The 19,563-nt window shown below is 35.5% G+C and overlaps 1 protein-coding gene across 1 annotated transcript in view; it reads right to left on the reverse strand.

Annotated features, from left to right (window-relative positions):
• The window catches only part of LOC131853442 (neuropathy target esterase sws), a 46,869-nt gene that overhangs the window by 19,343 nt on the left and 7,963 nt on the right, over positions 1-19,563 (reverse strand). Inside the window, exons 2-21 of the mRNA XM_059204328.1 lie at positions 17,414-17,495; positions 16,619-16,830; positions 15,040-15,226; positions 12,969-13,114; positions 12,405-12,533; positions 11,805-11,885; positions 10,761-10,880; positions 9,781-9,879; positions 9,159-9,251; positions 8,682-8,813; positions 6,284-6,380; positions 5,655-5,863; positions 4,664-4,819; positions 4,011-4,167; positions 3,455-3,613; positions 2,905-3,023; positions 2,592-2,705; positions 1,845-2,027; positions 1,328-1,483; positions 957-1,076 (exon numbers count right to left, since the gene is read on the reverse strand). Coding sequence (XP_059060311.1) covers positions 957-1,076; positions 1,328-1,483; positions 1,845-2,027; positions 2,592-2,705; positions 2,905-3,023; positions 3,455-3,613; positions 4,011-4,167; positions 4,664-4,819; positions 5,655-5,863; positions 6,284-6,380; positions 8,682-8,813; positions 9,159-9,251; positions 9,781-9,879; positions 10,761-10,880; positions 11,805-11,885; positions 12,405-12,533; positions 12,969-13,114; positions 15,040-15,226; positions 16,619-16,830; positions 17,414-17,495 — 2,751 coding nt within the window. The remainder of the gene's footprint in view (positions 1-956; positions 1,077-1,327; positions 1,484-1,844; positions 2,028-2,591; positions 2,706-2,904; positions 3,024-3,454; positions 3,614-4,010; positions 4,168-4,663; positions 4,820-5,654; positions 5,864-6,283; positions 6,381-8,681; positions 8,814-9,158; positions 9,252-9,780; positions 9,880-10,760; positions 10,881-11,804; positions 11,886-12,404; positions 12,534-12,968; positions 13,115-15,039; positions 15,227-16,618; positions 16,831-17,413; positions 17,496-19,563) is intronic.

Here is a 19,563-nt window from a genome sequence, read left to right on the forward strand (position 1 = left end):
AATATGAATAAAACGAAAGTACGTAAGTAAATAATATTTTTGATAATAGAGAAACTCTTTAAACAGTAATCTGTAGTATTATTACAAAGAGAAAGAACATATATTGTTATGAGTAAAAGTAAACTCCAGAATCACTGCTCCGATTTGAGAAATTCTTTCATCGTTTAAAAGGTATTACAAAGTAACATAGACAATATATTAATAATAATAAAACCCAGGACAATTCACACAGAGCCATTATATCCCAAGCTATATGCTTAGCTTGTGTTATGGGTACTAGACAAGTTTTATAAATACTTATTTATTTTCGTAAATATATACATAATATATATGAAAAACACCCAGACTGATAAATACAATCATAGTCATGAATACCAATGTTTCCATAGTATGTGGTAGTTATATAATGATTTTATTTAATGACAGGCCGTCTTGTATAATATAATAGAGCTTCTAATGAAACCCAGATGTAATTATATTTCATTTTCATTCATAATTTAAGAGCTACGCTTTTGTCGGTCTTTAATTCTTGCTCTTTAATTCTTGATACGACACGATTCCCATTTTGTCCTCAATTTGTTTGATGTAGCTATTCCTTGGTCTTACCCTCCCCCTCTTTCCTTCTATTTTCCCCTCAATAATAATTTTCATGAAATCGTTGCCGTATCAAGTGTCCTAACATTCATTGTTATTATATTTAAGTATTTTAATTTCGACAACGTTTTACAAATTAGGTTAGTACAAAAGAAGTGAACTCAATAATTGATGAACGTCTATAGAAGAAAAAAACTAAAAATGATGCAGGTATACAAAAAACAAGTATATAATATAAATGCAATGCGAATATTCAATGCATCTTCTTGGTGCTATTAAAATATATCAGGCGCTTTAAGCCTGAACACAGATATAATTATAAGTTTTGTGACATAAAGAATAAAATATGAAGTGTGACATACCTGCGACCACTCCCTGGCCTTCTGTGTCACCGTAGTGATGTTCCGCTCCATACACCATAATGCTCCCATGAACGCGCCGATACTCACACCGCCGACCATGTCTATAGGGATTCCTGCCTCCTATAGGATTGAATATGAAAGAGAAAAAAATATTCAGTACTTTGTTGCATGTCCACCATTTTTATGAATATTTATATTATTTTGATATGTTTTTGTTACTTTGGGATGTGTACACAATCTTGGGGTATATATGTTTGTTTTATTGAATAGTGATCCCGCTCGAGTTATAAACTGTTATAATAACATATATATAATAATACATTTAAATCACAGCAACATACAAGTGTGTACATGTGCGTGTGGGCGCGTACCTGTATGGCTCGTATCATGCCCACGTGCGCGGCCCCCCGCGCCCCGCCGCCGCCCAGCACGAGCCCCACGGAGGTGCCGGTGAGCCAGCGGGCTAGCCGGGAGAAGTCCGAGTGCACGTTCGCCTCCGACATCAGCACTTTCGTGTACAGCTCGCTCTGCAAATAGACACACGGTTCTACTTAAAATTGCATATTAGCGATTCTACAATAAACATAACGACTAGATAATCGAGCAGCGAGACTTTTTAGTCTCTGGTAGACAATCAAGTCTACTTACTTCAATCTTCTATAACATTAACTGCATTTATACGACAAATTGCCTCTCACGGTAAATTGCACCTGACAAGACTTCATGGTCATTTCAACATCTTCCACTGATGCCTCGCCATCTTAAACCGTTAGCGCAGTCAGAGGCAATATTAAATTAACATCTATAAAAAAAAAATGGTAACACAGTGCCGGCCGGGTTAACGCCTTCCTGGCGATGGAGTAGCACCAGCTGCTTCTGAATACTCACAATTCTGTACTGGCTCTTCCTGGTGAACATGCGGTGCGGGCACCGCACGTGGTGGTGCTGGCTGACCCACGAGCGCATGTTGAGCCAGTGCACGGTGCCGGCCGGGTTGGCGCCTCCCTCGCGGTGGAGCAGCACCAGCTCCTTCTGCGTACGGATCGCGAGACGCTCGATTTCTTTTTCGATCTGGAAAGTTCCATATTAGGAATCGATTATTGGGGAATATAGGGAAATTGGAACTGGAAGAGAATTAAAATAAATTCTAAGGGGTTGAAACTCAAGGGACGAAGAACAATGACCCGAAAAAATATTATTTCAACCCATTCATATAGCCTTATATTGACAGCCTCGGTGGTCTAGTGGTTTAGCACACCGCTTTACTACCCGATGGTCGTGGGTTCGATTCCTCGCACAGTACAAACATTTGTATTCATGAGTATGATTGTTTGTATCGGTCTGGGTGTTTTCTATGTTTAATATGTATTTATTTACAAAAAAAAAATGTATTCATGTATTTATATCAGTTGTCTAGTACCCATAACACAAGCTCTGCTTAGCTTGGGATTAGATGGCGTTGTGTGAATTGTCCTGAGATATTATTATATTATTATTATTATTTCTCCATTCCAAATCTTTTATGATCAAAAATTTCATGACTTCACCTTCAATTGTAAATACTTAAGAATACAAACAATACTTACACACTTACAATATGAGTTAAGAATACTACATCATCTAATTACTGCTCACCTTGCCAATACTGGGCTGTTTGTCACCAAGCGCTACGATCAAAATGCAGTCGGCCTGCCGTATGCACCGCTGGGTCCATTGTGTTAGACTCGGGTCACATTGGTACAACGCCACCTAACATTAACAATTATTAAATTAAATGTTATGTCCTTTGGCATTTCGCGAGAAAAAAACAAGGCAACGAACAAGCTAAATTACGCTATACTGAGGCAACTTTTCTTCAACCTATTTTGTGGTAAGTGTATTTTAAATTGTTTTTTTATTTTAAGATTTATCTACTGTATGAAATATTAATTGTGTCCCTTAACAATACCTTATGCTTGTCCTCCTGCTGAGCGAGCCATGAGCTCAGACGGTACTCGTTGTTAGGGTCCATAATAGTAAGACCAAGTAGCTTTCTAATAACATCAGATGTGAGACGAACAGTTGGCCCTAGCAAACAAAAAAGTACACTGACATGTAAGTACATAAGGTCGTATTTACAACAAAACAAATATAACAAATTAAATCAACTTTTTTATCGTTAAAGAGACCACGCGCAACGCGCGCACGCAAGAGCCCTAACGGTCTGCTATTGGCTCTTTAGGCTAAATAAATTCATACAGGAGATATACACACACAAGTCTGAATAATTACACTATTTTATCGAATTAGATGTTATTTTATTGTTTTTTGTAAACATGTACAACATTTATTTGAAAAGAATAGAGCTGAGCTTCTTGTCAGTTCTTCTAATCTTAAAATCCTTCCGAACTGACGGTAGATTTGACATATCATAAGAATCTATAACTGTAATAGACCTACATGAATAAAGATATTTTGTTTCTTTTTTAAAGTTTTTTTACCACTTCATAACTACTTACCAATAGCGCATAGCGAATGGTACAGTTCATAAGTGAAGGAGGTGAGTGGGACATCGTCGCTGACAGGCACCACGGCCACCGTTGAGAAGTTGTGTTGCGATGGACGGGATTCGATCGCTGCCGGTCCCCCTAGACCCGCTGTCGGCTTCTGCCATGAACCTAGTATAATTTTTTAACTATTAGCTGTATTTACACTTACGCTCGTTCTCACGACAATCGACTTTCATGCTAGACAGAGTGTGCATGTAAGTGTCGGCAAAGAGAACGCGAAAGACTCTCGAGAGAACCTCGGCAGATAGTATATTCCACAATCTAAGTGTACTCGAGAGGAAGTTCCTATGAAACCGCACTGTCCGAGACCACTTATGTTTCAGCGTGTGGGGATGAATTCCCTGTCGATGGTGAGCGGTACGATGGTAAAAGATAGTCGTGAACATCATGTCGAAATTGCGACTTATACACTTTATATCATCAATTGTGCGATAACAATTACTGGCTTTTTGTTAGATACAAGTATTAGGATTAACCCTGTAAAATATCAATTAATAACACTTACCCAAAATCCTATGACCGAGTAAGTTTATCAATCTGGTCACAACAACTGGAAAGCGTAGTTTGATCGCGTTAAAGAGACCTTCAGGCAGCTTGGCTAGTTCCGAGTCGCGAACTGCCATCACTGTGGTACTCCGCCGGGTCTGGGTTACCATTTCCACCTGGAGACAATATCCTGAAGTTAGCAATTGAAATGCGATACAAGCGGTCATACTTATACTATACAATTTGAATAGGACTAAGGACAAGGAAATAGGGCTAAGAATTGAATATCTAGCAAGGGGTCCTTAAACCTACAACCGGGTCACAAGTCCCGGGAACTGCTCGGAGTTTTCCTCTCTGCCACACAATGGACCCGACAACTGCACAGTGAATCCATCACCTGACGATATATCATTACCGTACCCATAAACACCCGCAACACCAGGGGAATTACAAGTGAGTTTCCGGCCTTTTAAGTAATACTAGTAGATGTAGTAGTAGTAGTAATAGATGCATTAAATCATGATCACTCATGAATACAAGTGTTTGTATCTTGCGAGGAATGGAATCCGCGACCATCAGCAATAAAGCGGTGTGCTAAACCTAAATAAAAACGGTAGTCACTTTCATGTGGAATATCTACTCACTTGCTATTACAGTTACAATAATACTCACAATGCCCACCAGATCCCCCTTCCCGTATTCTCCAACGAGTTCCTTCTTGCCATTGGGATGTGTGATCACCGAACGTAACCGTCCACTTAGCACGATGAATGTGGAACCTGACTCTTCATCCTGACGGTATACCGCGCGACCTGACTCCAGGAACACCTGAAACATCACTCATGTTATCATTGAGTTTCCTAATATATGTATGTACTTGTATACCGATCTTTGGGACAGATATTGTCTAATATAAACATTTTATAGCTGCCTCGACTCCTCTTCATACAAAACACGAAAGTATGAAATTTTTTTACAATAACTAATTAAACTCAATGAAATGTTGTCCATAGGATAAGGCAACTAATATCAACATTACTGATTTTGTTTAAACAAGTCTGTTTTAGAATTACACAGAACTGAAAACAAGATTACCACACAAAAAAACTATCTTTAGCTCATTAGTATGAAGAATACAAAAAAATATAGTAATTTAAAAATATTTGCTAGACATTGGAATTATGATAAATTTTCAGAAAAACGAAAGAAATACGTTTATATTTACAGTAATAATGGAGTAAGCCAAATAGAGCTGAACATAAATATTTACGACAAAATTTCGATTGAAAGTTTTGTTAACACGCTTCGATGAGGCGAGAAGCAAGATCCAAATATAAACCCAAAATTTAAAATTATATTGATACCCTTTATTATATAGAAGTCCCAGTAACTAATGAACCGAATATAACTGACATAAATAATTGCATACATGGGGGGCAAGAAGATTGTTAGTAATATGGACTAATCTTAACTCATATTGACATCCAGGAGGTCCTTCCCATGGAAACCATCTTGATTAATTCCTGATGAATTCGTCACAATGGGCTAATAGACCTGACCTCATGCTCATCCTATCATCCTCTAGCGTAAACTATTAGAGCATACGCGTGGACCATTCCATTATCATCCAGCAAAAAAAAATCATATAATAACTTAAACTCACCCAGTCCAAAGCAAAATCCACTTGTCGCACGAACGGCGACAACCTCCTCACAACAGTATTTGCAATATGCAGCACCACAGACGGCCTTTCTCGCATTATGCTATACACTGTGGTCTTGGACAGAAGGCCGATGCGTGAAAAGTGCTTCGCTCGTATTGAGAAGAAACTCGGCTCGCCAGTAAGTACCGCAAGCCCGCCTTCCACTTCACCTGAATCATTCCACAAAACCATTTTCATTAATAATAAGCTGCCTTTATACGTACTCTTTTTCACGCGCGGATAGGCGATAGGCGTTAGGCAGGAAAGAATGTGCACGTAAATGTAGACAAGAGAACGAGAAAGACCGTGCGCGCCGCCAGCCCGTACGTTCTGACGTTCTTCAGACAAAACGTAATGGGATATTACATTTTACAATCACAACTCATGTTGACCTATGTTTATGGCAAAATAAAGATTTCATATTATTCAATCGGTCGTGCTTTAGCGCTTTTTTAAATAATTAATTATCTAGTAATCGGATGTATGATATTATTTCACGCATAACGTGGAAAAATCCATCCATAAGAATATACACATTTTTAGCTTTAGTAGTAAGATCAGTTAGCATTTATTTTACTTTGTATTATTACCTGGATATGCAGTGAACATGTGCACTTCGCCTTCGCCCTCAGCGACCTTCTGCGATACCAACAACGCACCGGAGAGTAGATACACTAGCGCCACGTCCTAAACAAATTCAATTTTAAGTAAACATGTTACCACAGTAACAAACTAAATTGATACATTTCCAAGTGATGTGTTTGTTGTAGACCGATTATACTGTATTTACAGTGCATGAAACTACTGAACTTGATCAAAATTGGAGCTAATGTAAAGAAAAACAAATGAAGTTTTTTAATGACAGGCCAAATTCAACCTTAACTATTCCTGAATTTTTAAGCAAAGAAATAGCCGTATAAATGTGTATTAAGGTCCTAGTTTTCTTAATAATTATCTAATTTTAGTCATTTTACTAAGACAATTACTTATATACTAATATATTCTGTCTATTATCACAACGTCTGGCTATCGGACACGAAACGATGGATAGCCGGACGACACGGCAAAGTACAGTCTAATGTGTCAGTATGTAGGAACGTACTAAATCCGTCGAATAGAATAATAAATGGACCGCAATAAAATATTTTAAACTTCAGGTTTCAATTTTGGTAGGTTAAAATACAACATATGAGTTTGTATTAATTTAATTATGTTTAGTTCATACTCGTATTAATAACTTAGCATAATTTCGCTCAGTGTTACTAGCTCAATCTGAAACTTCACCCACTTTATTATAAGTGGTATTTTTATTACAACCCTTATAAAATCAATACAAAATGTCTGTAACTCCATTTAAATCCACATACTGTCTAAGATAGATGTAATTTTTAATAAGAATCTTTTTTACTATAAGCTGGCCTTTGAACATGTTATGTATAAATCACACATTTTTATGAATATAAAAAAATTGGTTGCTAGTGGATAATGTACACTCTGCGTCTTGTTGGGTATCACAACCAAAGAACGTATTCAATGAATGATTAGTTTTAATTCACTTTCATGCACACAAATAAACACACCACTCAGTGTGGTGACAGACACTCGGTTCCCGTAATGCGGTTTCCGTTCCGATTGGTGCATTTATTTATTTATCCACACGAAATGAGATTTACAGATCCTCATATGCTCACTTAGACAGATTACTTACATACATATAAATAAGAGAAAAACAATTTGAAGTTTATGCACGACCTAAATAATCTACTGCCATCAAATACAAGTTACAGGTAAATATTTCCAATCGTGTGTGATTTCGCGCCTTTTTCTAATAATTAATTTATCATTGCAAAATGACGGACATCTAACTGTGGAACTAAGACATTTTTTTTTGGAGTTATTGATATTTATAAATCTTAAACATGTCTTTCAAAAATAAAACCTGTGGAATAAAATATAAGCGCCTTATAGCACGATACAATTATCATAAAAAATAGTAAAATGCAATCACACACGATTCCGCGCTCAGGCTTCCACGCGCTAAAACGCGTGTGTTTTTGATCGCGCGTGAAAGAATGTGTCATACATGTTAAAGGCAGCTATTTGCCTACTATTCTATTTCAAGACAACAAATAAAAACTAAACAATTTAGTTACTACGCCAAAAAGTGTGGTTCCTATCAACCAAATGCGCCAAACGGCATCTATTGCAACGATAGTAACCTGACCAAGTGTCTGTGACCACTAAAAACTTATCGCACACTGAACTCATTTATACCTGTTTGATTTCTGGTTCACCCGTCACACTATAAAACAGCTTTTGAAAGGAAAACAATCTTACATTAATAGGGCATGTTCCATTTATGAATACAATTATTATTTAACGGATGAATCGAGCTGTCCTGATGGGAAGTGTTGCCACATGCAACACAAAAGGGAAACACAAATTTATTCTAATCGCTAGAAAATCTAATAATTTCCTATAAATACAGTTTTAATACCTTTTAAAAGCTAATTTTATTATTATTTATTTTTAAACTATCGTGTTAATACACATTATTAATATACTTAAATGGGTTTTAACACTAATAATTTTATGGTAAATTTACCTCTCACAATATTCGATCCTCTCACATCACACGTTTCGACATTTTTCGTCGGATAAATTAATGACAGTAGTTAAACAAACTGCCAGCATATATAAACATTGACATTCGGTGTTACTCCAGTCAGCTCGCGACCACGGCTAATGCAACCTAGTCGAAATACCGACAGAGATAAATACCTATACTTACCATAAAATTATTCTTGTTTAAAACCCGTTTAACTATATTATTAATAATTTTATTATTTATTTTCGACTCGACCAATAATAAGGTCGAGCACATGTCGCGTAAAATTGCCGACAATAAAATGTAAGGTTTCACAATACAGTTTGTTTTCCTATACAAAATGGGAAACGACATGACAACAACACTATATTCATATTTACCTTATGACTTTCCTCCTTCATGATGTAGGTGCCGGCTGGGAGGTCCCTCACTTGCACGTGACCTCTTAATACGGTGTCGCTCTCCAAACCGAGTTCTTTGACGAATGCCTCTGTAGCTATTTGTGTTAATGCCTATATGACAAACAAATGTAGTGTGTAATTCAAAAAGTCCATTTATTTCTCTTTAACCAAACAGTGGATGAATGCAAATGTATTTACAATTTATCATAAGGAAGTTTTTCAACGTATGTAAGTGTTTTTGCAACATTTATTACAGCAACTCCGCTCCTATTGGCCACAGCGTGATATTACATAGCCTTCCTCGATAAATGAGCTTAGAAGGATCTTTAAAACTGGACCAGTATTACCCCGAACATCCAAACTTGCAAATTTTATGTTTAAAGTATTAACATACATTTTGTAATCATGCGCACTTTATGTAGATTATTAAGTACATATTTAAAAGCACATATATACCAGTTCATCGAGATTTTCCGTATTCTGTTTCTTGAACGATGAGCCTTCTTTCGAGCGTTGTAACGGTGGAGTCGGCTGCACGTCAGGTTGTTGCTGTAAACATAAATAGAATACAATAGAATAACTTTTATTTCAGACTAACTACAATCAGTATATGACGACCATTTTGAAACAATTATTAATATATTTTATTCAATTTTATTTTATTACGTTATGTAATATAATAATGTGTTATTACGTATTTTCTATTCAGACAAAATTGTAAACTTGTTATAGTGTTAAAGAAGGTGAGACTGTCTATCTCTTAGATAGGTACACAAGTACTATGTTCAAAGAAAAGATATTTTATTATTAATATACGCAAATTTTATTATTTTTATAATCAGAGTTATTATTTTTCTAGAGGACCTTGCGTTTACTTGTTTTTTACTGACTTATTAAATTTGACGCGGTTATTATTTATACATAAAATTAAGAAATACATCCAGTAATTTTCTTAATTTTGTTTTTTGTGACCAATAAGGCAAACCTTTTTGACAAGGACTAAACCCCAGTCCTACATCCAGACAACAATGATATGTAAATACATTTATAATAGATTTATTTTAGACAATTTAATTACCTGTGGCGTGTTAGACGTTATATCGGGCACCATGTCGGGTCTCTGTCGCCGTCCTTGTATGTTTATGGGAGAGGAAACTTGGTGACCTTCAGGCGCATGCTGTTAACAGGATCATATATGTTACACCCAACCCAATATAAATGAAATATATAATGTTTAAACGGAACACTATGCGTTTAGAAAGTGGACGAAATACAGAGAAATTGACATTAAATGCCGAAAATAAATGACAATATGTGAGTAAGATTCTTTCTCTCTCAAACACACACACAAACAGTCATGAACATACATGATATACATACAAATTGAATTCTAATTTGTAATGTACATAAGACAGTATTTTAAATATCTAAATTGTATTTATTAATAATTATGATAAATATAATTTAAAAGAAAACATAAGAAAAAAAATAATTTTAAAATAACTGATTCTGCTTTTTTGCATTGTGCAATTTATATTGTTTTTGTACTTCCTAAATTTTGTTCTCATATTTATTCCATTTGCCACGACATTTAATTTTTTTTTTAATTACTAAGTCTGAAAACCTGTTATGGCTTTCACTAGAAATGTTGATAATTTATTGGATAGGAAGCAAAAGTAGTTAATTTTCTTTTAGATAAATCATTAAAAATCATGTGAAAACTTTGGAACAGTCATAGTAATTTTTTTTTAATCTACCGCTCATTCGGAAATCTGTCTCATAAGACTAACGAGCAACTTGCGTGTTGCTCTTTTAATTAATTGTTGTTACATGTGTGAATTATTGGTAATTATTCATTGTTAAGTACACAATTACACATTACAGTAATAAAAAGTACAATTTATACGATATTAGAAATATAAATGAGCCATGTACATAATGCAATTTTAAACAACATTCAAAATTAATTCTTATAGCTTTGTTATAAGGTTCCTATTTCAAGAGGTAGCAATCAATAGAAATTCATACATTTACAAAAAATAATGGAAAAATAGTTACCAAATGTTCAGATGGAGGTCTTTCTACGTGATGAGGCGAAGGCGTCGCTGTACTACCGTCAGCTTTCGAAGTCTTCCCTGGAGATGACACCACTGTTGTAGGGCGACGTTTCTCTCGTCCCTATTGTATGAAACACCCTTTTAACCACCTAATTGGTACAGTTACGCACTGCCATGTTATCCGACAGTTGCGGGTTTGATACCCGGACAATAATAATAATTATATAGTGAAATATATATATATATATATGTGTATATATAATAGTATATATTTATATATATGTGCGGTACACCCTTAATTTAGAATTTAAAAAAGGGAGATATACGCAAAAAACGCGGTTTCCATATAAATATATAAAATAAGAATAATATATTTATTTTCCATTCAACAACGTCCCATCAGTTCTTTCCGTGCACCCAATGAATATTATTATTATTATTACAATGTATATGTATAATTGTATTAATTATATAGCGAAGTATATATATATTTATGTGTATATATATATATATATATATATATATATATGTCTTTTGTATTTATTGGTCTCCATATAACGGTACATGAGATAAAGCTCCATCCTCCATAGAACGCTTTAGATATTAATGTCACTATTGGAAGTAAAAACTTGTATATATTTTACTGAATTAGGTGTTTTTGCGTCTATTTCAATAGTTAATAGATTTATATTATGTTTATGATTAATTCTGCTACCATTAGCATGTGTGAGACCATAAATTTTCAGTGCGGAAACCTAACGATACGACCTTCTTTATTGGCGATCAAATTCCGAATATTATAATTTCCAAATTAGTGAGTGTACATCTACATTGCGACACGTGTTTCTCCTCTGAACTAGGCATCATCAGGCATTGAATAGAGATATAACCTTGTGTTGACTGTTCAATTGAGGAATAGAGTTCGGATATAACCTTGTGTTGACTGTTCAATTGAGTCGCAGTTAGGTCGCCGTAACGGTTACAGAATTAAACAAAATATTATAAATCCCTTAAGTAATAAAAACGAATAGCAAAATTAACTTACTGGATTAACTAATTCCGCACTCAATCCAAGGTACTGGTGTAAGGCCGTGAATGTAACTCTTTGAAGACGCACCATGATTATCTGAAAAGAAAATTGTTCGTCTTAACTCGTTGATGAGAAACATAGAAGAGCACAGTCCTATATGACGGTCCGACCAAATCCACATATCGCCGGGGGGAATGGAAATTGTTAGTAATTTGGACTGGTGACCCTATTGCTGGCAATGTACCATGGCAGGTTGACATCCACGCGGTTCTCTCTTAATGGGCTGACTGACATGACCTCATGTTCATCTATCCTCCACTGGTCCCCTGCCAACGTAAACCGTTAGCGCAGGCTGGAGCATCATTCCATTATCATCCATTAAAAAAATCCACAGATCGCTCTATATGATGAAAATATATGAGATGATAGATGAATATATACTTTTATACACATTTAGTAAAAATCTGTTAATTTAAAATTACGATTATTCACTTCAATTTTATTTGCAAACTGTATGTGAGTATGGATGGATGTTTGTTACCCTTTCACGCAATAACATAACGCTCGGGTAAAACCGCGGGCACAGCTAGTATGTATATATAAGGTGGCAGTTACCTGTATAACTCGTACGAATATATCAGGATACTCCTTGAAGACCTCTTGGAAGGCACGCATCGGTAGTTTTATCACTTGGGAATCCTCTAGTGCTTTTGCATTCACAGTTTTGTATGGTTGAGAGTGACCCTATAATGTTAACAGATGTCATGTCCGTGATGATGTTTTATGTAATTTATTTTTCAAAGCAATTATCGTATACATGATAATTGCTTTGAAATAAAAAATTACATAAATATTAATACAAATTACTATAAATTGAGTCAAGTTATCACTTATAACTTGACGCATTTTGTAGTAATAGATGTTTTTTTTTTCATTTAATTTCTTGGGTGATAGCCCTTGGATACCAAAAACGTCCGCAATATAGTTATGTATAGAATGCTACATTTACAACCAATTCTGTATATTAAGTGTATTAAGATTTCTGTATTCTAATAATAAGTAATGCTCATAAATAAACCTCACATTCATTATATTTCATTTCAGGTGCAAAAAAGAGATCGCAATAAAAAAGAAAAATGAAATATTCTTTCAATAAAAATAATAATAATATCTACTCACTGTGAGCACGTCGGTGAAGCTAAGTAGTGACGTCACGCTCTCGCCAGCACGCACCACCTTGAGCGAGAGGCTGCTCCCTTCCTGGTTCGTGATGTACACATTCACACGGCCCGTTTGCACTACGTACACATTCTCGTCCGTGTCGCCTGTAATACATGTGTAAGAAGCACTAATTAATGATAACAACTTAGGCTTTGAAGCCGGCTACCGCAAGTGAAACCCCAAGTAGCGCCCGGGACTTGTGACACGGGTGTAGGTTTAAAAGGCCCTTTTAGAATGCATTAACACTCACCTTCACTACTTGTAGCTGCCCCCCAGACCCAACTAAGACCGGGATAAACCCATTTCTAATACAATTCATTTTAGTATACAAAACACAACCGGTACGCTCTGCGCTCGTCGACTGAATGCCGCGGCTCACACAAACGAAAGAGGATTATTCAACTACCGACCTCCATATTTATAGACCGAAGTCAGTGCAGTAGGTCGGTCTGCAAATACTAGATGGCGCTATTTACAATATTTGTAATAATATTTACATTGTGTACTTTATTAGTACTAATGACAAACTACCTTCTTTTAATATGTTTTTAAAATATCGGATTTTTTTCTACAATATTGATGTAAACGCTAACACATGGTTTTTTATATATCTGGATTGGTGAAGACCAAAGGTAGATAGCAGGCAAAGGTAGATTACCTCAGTCTCACCTATTTCATGCTATCGTAAGACGTGTTTAGATTATACATAAGGTGATTGTGAAGATTTATAATATGTAACACATTTACACACACATACAAATATAGGGTTACAAACACTGATTACATATTTTATAGATAGGCTATTTACTTTTGACAAAATTGCAATAGCATATACTAGTGGCACTCTATTACATATATAATAGTTCACATAGGGCTGAAGGCATAAGTTTTAGTCCGCCGTTATCCAATAGAAAATTCAGTAATTAGCATCTGTGGACAAAATTCAAGATTCCTTAGCTAAGGATTCTACAGTCCCTTTAAACACTATGGTACTCAACAATGCACCTTAGAAACAATGAAATTATAACTAAATTGATGTAGTAGTGCATAGTTTACGATCCTCGTAAAAAAATCCAGTCCTTCTCTACATAATATTAGCATACATAACGCAGATAATTGGAATGATCGTCTGGCACTTATTAAAAAAGAGATAATAGACAAAGAACATCTAGGCCAAATTTAATCTTCAGATAAAATCTTATTTATTGTTATCTAATCGTAATACAAAACAAAGGAACATGACATCATGGCATTACAGGATACCGGCTAGAAACAGCCGATCAAGCAAACAGATAACTAAATCCAGGGGCAGAATGAAAGTAACAAAAATTACGGCTTAAATGTATATAAAACTAGTTGCTCACCCCGACTTTACACGGGTGTACTAACAAAGTTACAACTTTACAAGAAAATGCACAATTGACGGTCTTCGTGGTCTAGCAGTTTATCACACTTTACTTCTGATGGTCGTGGTTTCGATTCCATTCAATATATGGGATGTTCATCCCAATTTTTTTCTATTTATATGAGTGGTAGATAACGCTTTTATAGCATTATGCCCGTTTTTGTACCTTGTTCATTGTTAAACCTATTTATTTTTAAGTTTGGAAGCTGAAAACACTGTCACCTTTATAAAAAAAAAAGGAAGTTCGATATCGCTTAACGGTGCAAACGTTATTGTTTTTTTATTTGTAAATTTCTCGTAATTGTCGATGCTTAAGCACATTTATCTCATAAAAAAGTTATATACTGTTATTTGTTCATTACCGAAGAACTAACTGAAAGCAAGGGTCTGTAACAGTGGAGAACACCTGTAATCGGTGTTGGCGGAAGAAAGGTAACCCGGTCAAAAGGTAAGTTGGAAAGCCCAGTTAAAACAAAACCTGCAATTGTTAAACCTCAAGGTGAGTGCTCTCCATAATAATCAACCTTTTGCTCCTAACACAGTTCACTACATGAATGTAAATCTAACGGATGCCAGTTGCTTTAAAAAAACATACCATATTTAACGTAGATCAACTTTACTTACCGACTTTAAATAAGAAAGCGCCCGCGGGTAAGTTTAGTATCTCTGTATGTTTGCACAGCATCAGGAACACTGGTTTCTCGAAGTGGCCGAACACCCTTATGCTGTGCAGCATATACAAGGCGTCAGGTGGCACTCTGTCGTCACTGGTCAAGTCTTCCTCGAGGTATTCTGCTGGGGGCTCCAGCACCTGCATTGAGGGGAAGAATATTGTTACTAGATTCTCCAAGGTGTACGTTTATCTATCTATCTATTGTGAAAACCTCGATATCAAGTTCATCATCATCTTCATCATCGTTAACATGATCACCGACGTGACAAAGCCACTCATGGTCAAGGTCACGCAGGCGTCGATAGCGTGCAATGCAATGTCATATCATGTTTACATGCATGAGACCAATGTATTGTTTGTCACACATTGAGGTCACCACAACTATGTAACACTAGCTATACTATACTAGCTTCTGCCCGCGACTTCATTTGCATGGAATAGGGACCTTGGATAGCACAAAATAATTAATAATCAAACTAAAAAACCTAATGAAAAAAGGTCCATCGTTCTAGCTTCATAAATTCCAAACTGCCATCACCAATTTTATTTCACCTCCTTAAGGGTAAAACGTTTACCAATTTAGAACGTTATTTCTATTTATATTCAATCGAAAGCCAAAAAAATAATACTCTAGCTACTGGCTTTAAAAATGACGATACTTCCTTACAACCTTTCATTTCCCCTTTCAACCTATTACAACCCTTTTTTCACATTAAAAAGTAACCTATGTCCTTTCTCAGGGTTTAGAATATCTGCGTACGAAATTTAATGTAAATTGGTTCAGTAGTTTTGGCGTGAAACCGCGGCAGACAGACGGACAGAGTTACTTTCGTATTTATAATATTAAGTAAGGATGATAATATCATCATATGATTATACTATAATATGATAATGCTATTGTTATTGACAATATAAGTAACAATTGTCTACAAATAACAAACAATTTGAACAAATATTGAAATAAGAAAAACACTTTAGACACGAAACTTATGTAAATGACATAAGTGTAATAGTACTGTTTACTGATAACTAAGCATGCGATGAAAAAATAATCATAATCTTGACCTTTATATATTATACTAACTCTCCCGGCAAACGTTTTGCCATGAAAATAAAAAAATAGGGGTTGGTGATATAAGGGTGTTCAAATTTTATGTTATACTAGCTGTACCCGCGACTTCGTCCGCGTGGAATTTAACTTTATTTATCTAAAATAAAAGTAGCAGAGGTTACTCCTTATTACATCAGCTACCTGCCAAAAAAAGTCCCGTCAAAATCGGTCTAGCCATTTCAGCCGGAACAAACAGACCGACAGACAAACAGACAAAAATTGTAAAACATGTTATTTTGGTGTATATACCTTATTTATATTCATATGCATGTAGTAATAAACTGTTATTTCAATGTTATAAACAGACACTCCAATTTTATTTATATGTATAGATGTATAGATAAGGGTGGCCCTACCCAAAAATAATTCATATGGAAAAACAAGGTTTGCCAACAAGTCAATAAATACCAATTTCGCACCTTAAGTTGTTCAGGCGCAGACTCCTTTTTCAACTGCAGCAGTTTTCTGGCAAACCGCATGACTGCCCGCCTCTTTCTGCCCTGACCAGAGTTCGAGATGGATTTCACTTTCCTCAGCATCCTGCGGCCGTAGAACAGCATCTTGTCACGTTTGCGGAAACGCTTCGCTGGTTCCCCAGCGGCACCGGCCGCGCCCGTTATTCCTGATAATTCTGGTTACAGATTTAAAAGAGTAAATTTTTAAAAAATACAAGATTACTAGTATTAATATACTCATATTACAAAAAGAGGGAGTAGTTTTTTTGTTATGAAAAAACAAAACCCAACATAGCTTAGATGTTTTTAAGTTACGCCCTTATTATCCATACAATGAAGTTCCATGCTCTTTTTTGCATTTTATTTATTTAGTTTATTTTCTTAAATTTATTTAGATTAATTAGATTGGTTTTATAACTGATTCCTATGCATAGCATGAATCTCAAAAACTTCAGTGAACAAAAAAATAATACTTAAATATTTATTATTATGTCCATATATATAGAATTTAGTGTTCGACCGAAATTTTCTATTTCGGACAATTACGGCTAGTATTTGTTTCTGTAGCTAATCGGCCGAAATATAATAATATCAACAGTAGTAGACACCTTTTAACGCCTTACTCTCCTAATCACTGTGACAATACTGGCCAACCGGTTTGGTACACAGAACCTAATTGTCTGACTGTCTTGATATCTTGCACTAGTGTTTTGCACCAATATTGTTTAGGTATAGTATATGTATTCTGTATTTATTTACCTTTTGCGCGCCATCTTCTGTAGTAATAGAAACATACAACTAGTAAAGACACCAGCAAACACCCGCAAAATGACCACAGCAACTGAAAACAATACATAAAACAATTCATTATTTTTACTAATATTATTTCCACAGAAAAAAAAAATCAAATTTCACTAAGATCCATCGTTGTCGATTCCTAGTAAGTATTATCATGACGGCTAACTGACCTGGCCACATGCTCATCCTATCATCTTTCACTGGTGCCTACTATGTACATTACATGAAAAATTTTATGGTAAACGTCAGCAGAGGTAAATACCTTTATTTACCATATAATTTCAATCATGTTAAGACTCAATTATATTATTATAATATATTACTAACTAGCTTTTGCCCGCAGCTTCGCTCGCGTCAATTTATCCCCTTAGGGGTGGAATTTATCAAAATCCTTTCTTAGGGGATGCCTACGTTATAGTAGCTTTATGCATGCAGTCTCAGTCCGATCGGTTTAAAATTGACAGTTTCATACAAACTTTCATCCCCTATTTTATCCCTTTGGGGATAGAATTAATATCTTAGCGGATGTACGTCATAACATGTATTTGCCAAATTTCAGCCCTTTTGCGTCCGCCGTTGATAGATCACTACGTCAGTCACCTTTGAGTTATATATATTTAGATTAGAGGTCCCAAACATTTAACAGAGTACAATAATTATACTTATGCATTAATTCTTTGTTTTTCATAATTGACAGATAACGCAGACTTTGATATCACTATCAACATATCATCTTATCATCTAAAGACGAACTTCTTATCATTCGATGGATTCACCGTGCGGGATTTGTATCCATCGAGTGACAGAGGGAAACTTGTGACCCGCTACTCGAACCATTACACTATTAAATCCTTAAAGAGTGATCGAATGACCAACATAAAAAAATATGTACACACATACAAATACCCAATCAGGGGGAAAAAGGATTGTTAGAACCTAATGTGGATTAATAACCCCATTGCTAGCAACGTAGCATGTCAGGTTGACCTCCACGCGGTTCCCCCTGGAAAACGTCGTCATAAATTTCTAGTGAATTTGCCACGATAGGCTAACTGACCTGACCTCCTACCCATCTTATCATGCTGTGCTAGTACCTCGCCAGCATATACCGTTTTTTTTATGGATGATAATGGAATGGAGTACCCACCTGCGCTAACGGTTTACGCTGGCGGGGCACCAGTGGAGGATGATAAAATGAACATAAGGTTATTTACCATCGTGATAAATTCACGAAAAATTTATCGATGTTTCAATTATATTATAATATATTACTCGTGGAGGCTTTTGCCTGACATGGTGCATTGTTAGCAATAAAATCGTCAGTCCACATTACTAATAATCCCCTTTCCCCAAAAACCATACCATTATTATCCCTTTAAAAAATACCCAATCATTACTATCCACATTAATAATAATAATAATAATCTGAAGACAATTTACACAGCGCCATCTAGACCCAAGTTAAGCTAACTAAAGCTTATGTTATGGGTACTAGATGACTGATACAAATAAATATATATACACATAGATAATTTTTTTTCGTAAATACATATATATTATACATAGAAAACACCCAGACTGATACAAACAATCATACTCATGAATACAAATGTTTGTACAATGCGAGGAATCGAACCCACGACCATCGGATAGTAAAGCGGTATGCTAAACCACTAGACCACCGAGGCTGGAACGAGGACGAGGAACGAGGCTCAACATTAATAGAAAGGATAGGATACCGGAGAATTTCCTTTACAGACAGCAATTATAGACCGCAGTAACATTTTAAATAATATTACACAATCAGAAATCATTATCTATTTTATATTAGGCGCGATAAATATTTTTGCGGCGAAGACCAACGACTTACTGTACAGTCATTGAACTTCGATGCAAAATGGCATTGTTAATGATTATTTCAATTAAAAAAATACACAGAGTCCGAAAATAAAACCCTTATGCTTTTTTAAAGCCGGTTAAAAATGAGCCAATTTATAAGGACCCTGGACATATCACATAGCGCCATCTAGTGCCAGACTAAGTAGATCATGTACTAAAGGTACTAGACAACCTTAATATAATATTATTAACGCGAAAGTTTTTAAGTGTGG

Source organism: Achroia grisella, unplaced genomic scaffold (assembly GCF_030625045.1).
Source record: "Achroia grisella isolate CSIRO2021 unplaced genomic scaffold, CSIRO_AGI_Agris_v1 utg902, whole genome shotgun sequence".
NCBI lineage: Eukaryota > Metazoa > Arthropoda > Insecta > Lepidoptera > Pyralidae > Achroia > Achroia grisella.